The sequence below is a fragment of the Galeopterus variegatus genome, unplaced genomic scaffold, assembly GCF_000696425.1.
Source record: "Galeopterus variegatus unplaced genomic scaffold, G_variegatus-3.0.2 Scaffold7215, whole genome shotgun sequence".
Taxonomy (NCBI): domain Eukaryota; kingdom Metazoa; phylum Chordata; class Mammalia; order Dermoptera; family Cynocephalidae; genus Galeopterus; species Galeopterus variegatus.
Genome location: NW_007733326.1, coordinates 35,822 through 43,732, shown reverse-complemented (window position 1 = coordinate 43,732; position 7,911 = coordinate 35,822). Strand labels below are relative to the sequence as shown.

Sequence of the window (7,911 nt, the reverse complement as noted above, 5' to 3'; positions counted from 1 at the left end):
TGCACCCAGGCAGGTGGGTGGCAGGAGCACCTCTGGACTTGTCACACGCTGGCGGCACCTGGTGTTCAGATCGTAAGTCCAGGAGGTCAATGTGCAGCTGAGGTGTCCTTTGTGCACCCAGGCAGGTGGGTGGCAGGAGCACCTCTGGACTTGTCACACGCTGGCGGCACCTGTTGTTCAGATCGTAAGTCCAGGAGGTCAATGTGCAGCTGAGGTGTCCTTTGTGACTAATTCCCCTCCTCAGCTCTGGCCCAGTGGGAAGGGACAGGGGCACTGAGCACTGACCTTTGTGCCCACTGCAGGCTGGACTGCGCCAGATTTGGGAGCAGGACCAGCTCAGTGTCACAGGGAAGTGAACCTTTCAGTGGTAAAACATGGCTGACATTTAATGAGCACTTACTATGTGCCAGACACTGTTCCAAGCATTACACAGATCATCTCACTGAATCCTCACGGCCTAGGAGGCAGGTACTATGTCCCACTGAGGCAACCAAGGCTCAGAGAGGTCACAATACTTGCCCAAGGCCACACGGGCAGTAAGTGGTGGAGTCTGGACATAAACCCAGGGAGCCGGAATCCAGAGCCTGCACTCAGCGACTACTGAGAGATGGCACGGGCTGCTCCAGGAAGGAGTGAGCTCCTGGACACTGGAGGCAACCATTGGTTATGTGGGAACCACAGCAAGGTAATGGGGTCTGGTAAAAGGGGTGCCAGCATCAGAGGCCTTTTAGCTGCTTTCAGCCCCATGAGACAACAAGCCACATGTAGTGTCTAAAAACATGAAGACATGATAAATCAGAGTTAGCACAGTTGTGGTCTATTCTGATGGCTTTCATGTTTACAAATAACTGGAATCCACCTACGTGTTGGGCACTGTGCTCATGGATGGGAGCCAACAGTGTGATAGGATGAGCGTTATTTCATAGTCATTGAGGGTGGTGAGGCCCAGGAGAGGGACCCAAGCTGACTATGGTGTGTCGTCTTCTCAGTGGATGCCTTCCTGTGACTGTGCATGCTATCACACTTGGACATGCCTCCTGGGCACCACCATCCTCCTCCATCCCCTGCTGAGAGGGATCCTAGAGCCTCAGGTCCTGAGATTCTGCACAAGCCCACTGCTCCTGCCTAGGGAGTATGGCTGGGGGTGGGGAGAGCTGGAATCAGACCTCGGGCTGGCCCCACCCCATCATCCTCTTCTGGACCACCTGGCGACCCTCAGCAGGCTGGGTCTCACTCTGCCACTCTCAGTAGAGGAGTGAGCATTCTATACTACATTCCCTGCTTTAGTTCAAATCAGGAAAACAATATTATTATTAATAATAATAATAACTGCGACTATTTTCCAGTGCTTGCTTTGTGCTAGGCTCTATACTACTCACTTCACAAGCAGCATCTCATTTAACATACCTAACAATCCATTATTCAGAGGAGAAACTGAGGCTCAGGGCTTTGAATGGCCAGACTAAGGTGGCACAGGGTGGCAGTGGTGAGACACGAAGCATGTTTACAATTAAACCCTTCAATGCAGGGCCCTGCCCATACCAGCCACCTGCCCAGAGGCTCTCAAGGGCCCTGTCTTCCTGGGTGCACCTGGATAAAAGATCTACATCTTAGCTCGTTGCCCCATCTGCAGCCCTGGATGGTCCCAGTTCAGTGTCTGGTGCTCTGAGATGGTGTCAGGGTTAGAGGCAGATGTGAGGATGGGGCGCTCTCTCCATTGGGGCAGTCAGGAGAGACATGAACTTTGCCCCCCAAATCTGGCACAGACGCTGAGCTGCCAGCAGGGCCTCTGAGGCATCTGTCCTGGGCTCAGGGTCGTCCCTTGGCTGCGTTTCTCCCACAGCTCTTGTCCCCGCCTTCTACACTGGGTGGGATACGAGCACAGGACAGCTGCTTCTGACTGTGCCTAAGCTCCAGATTGCTGTCAGCTTCCACGTAGGCTTAGGGTAACTAAAGTCCAAGAGGATTCCTGGGAATGTGTCACCTTCCAGCGTGGAGTCACACTGGGGGAGGGAGGTGGGGAGGGCAGCCTGGTGAGGTTTAAATGGCTGGTGGCTCTGAGTTTCAGTCAGTTCACACAGCAGCACAGGTGAGCTGCCCGAGGACCTCTCTTCCACTCCCTCTGATTCCAGGAATAATTCAGCTTGGCACGAGACTCCTGAAGCCCAGCAAAGAGCCCAGGATGTTCCTGAAGGCTGTAGTCCTGACCCTGGCCCTGGTGGCTGTCACCAGTGAGTAGAAGCTGTCTTTGGATGGGGCTCTCAGGCTGCTGCAGTGCGTGGGGCAGGGTGGAGAGGCTGCACCAAGGCAAGAGGGCAGTTCTGAGTGCCCATTGTCAGCCCCCAGCTGCACCCAGTTGCCACCTGGCTCACAGGAGAGCTGACCTATTCCTAGTGGTGGGCCCACTGGCACTGGTGCTATGCCAGTTTCACATGTCCTTGTGGTTTCCAACCAGCCAAGCCCAGAGAGGGAAAATGGGGGGTTGGGCTCCTCACCGTCATCCAGTCTGCAGCTCAGAGCTGGTGCAGAGGGGTGAGGAAGGAGACGAGTCCTCAGCAGTTGCTCTCTGCTCCCTGCCCAGGTGCCCGGGCTGAGGTCAATGCTGACCAGGTGGCCACTGTGGTGTGGGACTACTTCAGCCAGCTGAGCAACAATGCCAAGGAGGCTGTGGAAAATCTCCAGAAGACTGAACTCACCCAGAAACTCAAGTAAGAGGGGCTACGTCTTGCAGAGTGGTGCTTCTTAAAGACCATGCAATGCATTGGCAAGGGCTCAGCTTAGAAGCAGGAGACCTGAGTTTAGGATACCCACTGTCCTGCCACTAACCCACTGAGTGACCTGAGGTCTCTGGATCTAGCTACCACATACGTAAACAGGGAGGTTGGACTGAATAATCCCTAAGGTGTCTTGCTGCTTTAACATTCTAGAGTTTGACAAATGGCCACATCCTGTCATTGAAGCTCATGGGAGAAAGAGAGGGAGGAAAATGTCGTGTGAGCTGGGTCTTATACATCCCAGGACAAGCCCCAACGAAATCAGGGGAAGGGAAGTGGGGATATTTGGGAAGCCTCTAGAAACAAGCAAGGACTTCAGCACCTCGTTCCGCTAGGAGACACAGAGGTGGAGAATGCAACATTCTGTTACACAGTGTGATCTTAGGTCCCAGCACACCAAGCTGGGAAGGACCTAAATGACCAACCCTATACTTTACAGACAAGGAGGGGAAAGAAAGCAAACTGCTTGAGGTCATGTGATAAGCAGATACTGAGACTAAAAATCAGAGTGAGATCCAGAGATACAAATGCAAGGTAACAATTTAGTCCACTATATCCAATCTCTCAAATCCTAAAGTCATGTGATAAGCAGATACTGAGACTAAAAATCAGAGTGAGATCCAGAGATACAAATGCAATGTAACAATTTAGTCCACTATATCCAATCTCTCAAATCCTAAGCCACCATAGGGAGGGCCACAAGGGACAAGATGGGTGAACTGTGTACCCTGAACACTCACCTGTCCTGGGCAGGTGTGTATAAGGTGAGTAGTATGCAAGTGGACAGAGTCCTGCCGTGTAATGCCAAGTGTAACGGTGCCCCCCTTTACCCTTCCCCGGCAGCGCCCTCTTCCAGGACAAACTTGAGGACGTGAACACATACGCGAGTGACCTGCAGAAGAAGCTGGTGCCCTTCGCCACGGAGCTGCATGAACGCCTGACCAAGGACTCGGAGAAACTTAAGGAGGAGATTCGGAAGGAGCTGGAGGAGCTGCGGGCCCGGCTGCAGCCTCACGCCCACGAGGTGAGCCAGAAGATCGGGGACAACATGCGCGACCTGCAGCAGCGCCTGGGGCCCTACGTGGACGAGCTGCGCACCCAGGTCAGCGCGCAGGCCGAGCAGCTGCAGCGCCAGCTGGCGCCCTATGCGCGGCGCGTGGAGGACGTGCTGCGTGAGAACGTGGACAGCCTGCAGACCTCCCTGGCGCCCTACGCCGACGACCTCAAGGCCAAGGTTGACCAGCACGTGGAGGAGCTCAAAAGGCGCCTCACGCCCTACGCCGAGGAGCTCAAGGTCAAGATCGACCAGAACGTGGAGGAGCTGCGCCGCAGCCTGGCTCCCTATGCTCAGGACGTCCAGGAGAAGCTCAGCCACCAGCTCGAGGGCCTGGCCTTCCAGATGAAGAAGAATGCCGACGAGCTCAAGGCCAAGATCTCGGCCAACGCTGACGAGCTGCGGCGGAAACTGATGCCGGTGGCAGAGGACGTGCACGGCAAGCTGAGGGGCCACGCCGAGGGGCTGCAGCAGTCGCTGGCGGAGCTGAGCGGCCACCTGGACCGGCAGGTGGAGGAGTTTCGCCGCAAGGCGGAGCCTCACGGGGAGACCTTCAACAAGGCTCTGATGGAGCAGATGGAAGAGCTCAGGCAGAAGCTGGGCCCCTACGTGGGGGATGTGGAAGGCCACTTGAGCTTCTTGGAGAAGGACCTGAGAGACAAGGTCAGCTCCTTCTTCAGCACCCTGGAGGAGAAAGAGAGCCAGAACAAGCCCCTTGCCCTCCCCGAGCAGGAGCAGGAGCAGGCACAGGGGCAGATGCCAGCCCCCATGGAGAGCTGAGCTGCCTCTGGTGCTCTCGTCCCACCGCTGCAGACACATGCCCTGCCCCGCCACTTGTTTGTCTGTCTGTCCCAAAGCAATTCTTCTATAAGCTTGAGGACACATGTCCAGTGGGAGGTGACACCACCTCTCCCTACTCAATAAAGCCTCTGGGAAACTAGCCCTGTCTGCTTGCCATGGTGACTCTTTGTTGTGGCTGGGCCTGAGGTGGGGAGGAGACCACCTCTTGGCAAAGCATAGTGGTAGCCTAGCATGGGACACTTTGGGGGACATGGAGGGCTGGGGAGATGAGACTGAAGGAGGGGTAAGGGCAGGGTATGCTGCAGAGGGGTGTGTAGGGAGTGCTGTAAGGGGAGGTGGAAAAAGATGTGTCACATTATCTGAAGACAAAATATGCAACCCACTTATTTTCATTTAGCCAACAAATATTTATTGAATGTCCTCAATGTGCTGGTCATTGTTCTAGGCTGGTACAATGACCCAGACAGTGAGCAAACAGCTTTTATGGTGCCATGGGCGCCGTGTGCCTCATGCTGTGCTTCGTGCTGAAGGGGCACCTGGAGGCGAGCAGGACATGGCCTCTGGCCTTGGAAAGCCACAGCACAGTGGGGAGAACGTCCGTCTCTGCATATGATCTTCTGTGCCTTTATTGTGATTTATCTATGTAAAGTTTAGTTTAACCTACCCCAACCCCATTGTAAGAGTGATGTGTGCTTACTTCTGAGATTTCTTGACTATTAAACCCCTGGTCTTCAGAGTTGAGGAATGAGGCTGGGGACGTGGACGAGTCTGGGGAGGAGGGGTGCATGATGCAGGAGCCTTTATGGCCCTGGTATGTTCTGCCCAGGAGCCTCTGACAAGTGGCCTGCCTGTCTAGGGCTGAGGTTGCAGCCACTGGGGTGAGTGGCAGAGAGTTCGGGGGGCCTGAGTGGTCTCATCAGCACAGCCAGCTGTGGGCGGGTGCAGCCTCTGGAGAGGGCTCTCCCCCACCCTTGGAGACTCACAGACTTTCCCAAGGAGGGAGCCTCAAAAAAGAGCCAGTTCAAGCCTTTGTCCTAAAAGACTCAACATCTCGGCTGTTACCTCTGATCCCAGATCTGCATGTCCAGCCCATCATCCCTTTCCCCCCTGGAGTGGGGTGTGGGCCTTTCAGGGCTTTCCTGGAAGAAGCATGGAACATGCTTGGGGTGGTGGGAGTGGTGGTGGGGGGGAGAGCAGGCCCTGGGAGGGTGTTCTGCCCCCGCCCCCAACCCAAGGTGCTCTTAGGGAGTGTGGTGGGGGGGGAGAGCAAGCCCTGGGAGGGTGTTCTGCCCCCGCCCCCAACCCAAGGTGCTCTTAGGGAGTGTGGTGGGGGGGGAGAGCAAGCCCTGGGAGGGTGTTCTGCCCCCGCCCCCAACCCAAGGTGCTCTTAGGGAGTGTGGTGGGGGGGGAGAGCAAGCCCTGGGAGGGTGTTCTGCCCCCGCCCCCAACCCAAGGTGCTCTTAGGGAGTGTGGTGGGGGGGGAGAGCAAGCCCTGGGAGGGTGTTCTGCCCCCGCCCCCAACCCAAGGTGCTCTTAGGGAGTGTGGTGGGGGGGGAGAGCAAGCCCTGGGAGGGTGTTCTGCCCCCGCCCCCAACTCAAGGTGCTCTTAGGGAGTGTGGTGGCCCCACAGGCATGGTCTGGCCCAGGCCTATCCCACTCTGGCCCCTGGTGTAAGAAGGCTGGTGTGGCCACCTCCACACCTGGCCTACTAGAAGGGCAGGAACCTACAGGTGAAAACGCCTTGATAAACCTGCCAGGCACCTGGAGGTTTACTGGCTGGCTTTAGGAAGGAACCAAACAGAGCAATGAGGTGCTAAAAGGAAGTGGGACAGAGGGCGGGTAGGTTTCCGAGTGGGTTGGAAGCTTCCGAGATGCTCTCAGATCTCACCTGAGGGTTTCCTGGTTGATCACTGCCTCCAGGACCCCTCGGTGCCTCAGAGTCTCCCAAGCTTGGTTCTTAGTATGAATCCTGGATGAGACTCCCGGGTCTTTCCCACTGCCTCCCAGGGCCATCCTGCAATTTCTGATGGTCCAGCCATAGTCCTAGTCTCCCTAGATCAGGAATGCCTTCTCTCTCCTGCACCAAGATTTCCCATCTGGTGTTCAGTCTCCTGGATCACTGACCCGGCAGATGTCACCTGCTTTCAGCTGCTGCAATGAACTGAATGTTTGTGTCCCCCCCCACCCAAATTGTATGTTAAAAGCTTAGCCCTGAAGGTGGTGGGAGGTGATCCAAGTCATGAGAGCTCTGCTGTCATGAATGGGATTACTGCGCTTATTAAAGAAAGGGACTTCAGGGAGATTCCCTCGCCCCTTCCACATGTGAGGGCACAGCAAGAAGGTGCCATCTATGAACCAAGAAAAGGGTCCTCACCGGGCACTGAATTTGCCAGTGCCTTGATCTTGGACTTCCCAGCCTCCAGGACTGTGAGAAATAAATGTCTTCTTTATAAGCCACCCAGTTTATGGAATTCTGTTTTAGCAGCCTGAATGGACTAAGACAACTGCCCAGGCTCTGAACCTCCCTTGCTTTGCTTGGGGAATTTCTCAGTGATGAGTTTTGATGGGAATCAGGGGCTGCCTCCCACTGTAGACTCTAAAAATGTCAGCCTCTTACCTTACAGCCTCCCTTGCCTGGAGCGTGTGACATGGGCCTCTGCTCAGCAAATCAGATGTAACTGCCCCAGACTGCTGTAAAGAAACAGGGATAGCAGAGAATCCTTGCTGGATGAGCAGAGACAGCAGGACAGCAGTAGCCAGTTTGCAGCCGGGCTAGAGGCTCAGTACAGGGGCCACTCCTGGTGGTGGCTGCTGAGCAAGCTGTCTTGTCCTGCCTCAGTGGTGGCAGCATGGCTATCCCCACCAGTCTAGTTTTGTGGAGTGACCATGGCCATGTTTCTCCCTCAGCTTCCCTTCTTGTCTATTTTCCAACTAAGTAGTCCAGCTTTCCAGAAATTTCCTCAAAATTCCTGGAAGTATTTCAATACATTCATCTTCTGCTTATACCTTCCACAGCAGTTTTCTGTGGCTAGCAATTAAAAACCTTGGTTGGCATGCCCCTGCTCTCCTTGGCTTCTCTTGGTTTGTTTGGTCACACTGTCATTTCTGAGCTGTTCTAGTCGGTCCCTTTGGTTTGTCTGAGTTACTAGTCCCTTGTTACTAGTCCTCATTCGAGTCGGTTCCATCTTTCAAGGAAGGCAGACTTCCTCTTCTGTTCTAAGCTAGTATATCGACTTAGTCTCTTGTGACCCAGTCAACCCAGGGGTTGGGGTCTCTAGCAGC

The 7,911-nt window shown here is 55.0% G+C and overlaps 2 protein-coding genes across 2 annotated transcripts in view; one reads left to right on the top strand and one right to left on the bottom strand.

Moving 5' to 3' along the window:
- The window catches only part of APOC3 (apolipoprotein C-III), a 9,560-nt gene extending 5,992 nt beyond the window's left edge, over positions 1 to 3,568 (bottom strand). Inside the window, exon 1 of the mRNA XM_008591718.1 lies at positions 3,515 to 3,568. The gene's annotated coding sequence lies outside the window, so the exon portion shown is untranslated. The remainder of the gene's footprint in view (positions 1 to 3,514) is intronic.
- On the top strand, positions 2,159 to 4,768 carry APOA4 (apolipoprotein A-IV). Its single transcript, XM_008591712.1, has 3 exons — positions 2,159 to 2,231; positions 2,582 to 2,708; positions 3,618 to 4,768. The coding sequence occupies exons 1-3, from the start codon at positions 2,183 to 2,185 to the stop codon at positions 4,606 to 4,608; spliced, it is 1,167 nt and encodes a 388-aa protein (XP_008589934.1). The 5' UTR covers positions 2,159 to 2,182; the 3' UTR covers positions 4,609 to 4,768.
- Positions 4,769 to 7,911: the final 3,143 nt, after the last annotated feature.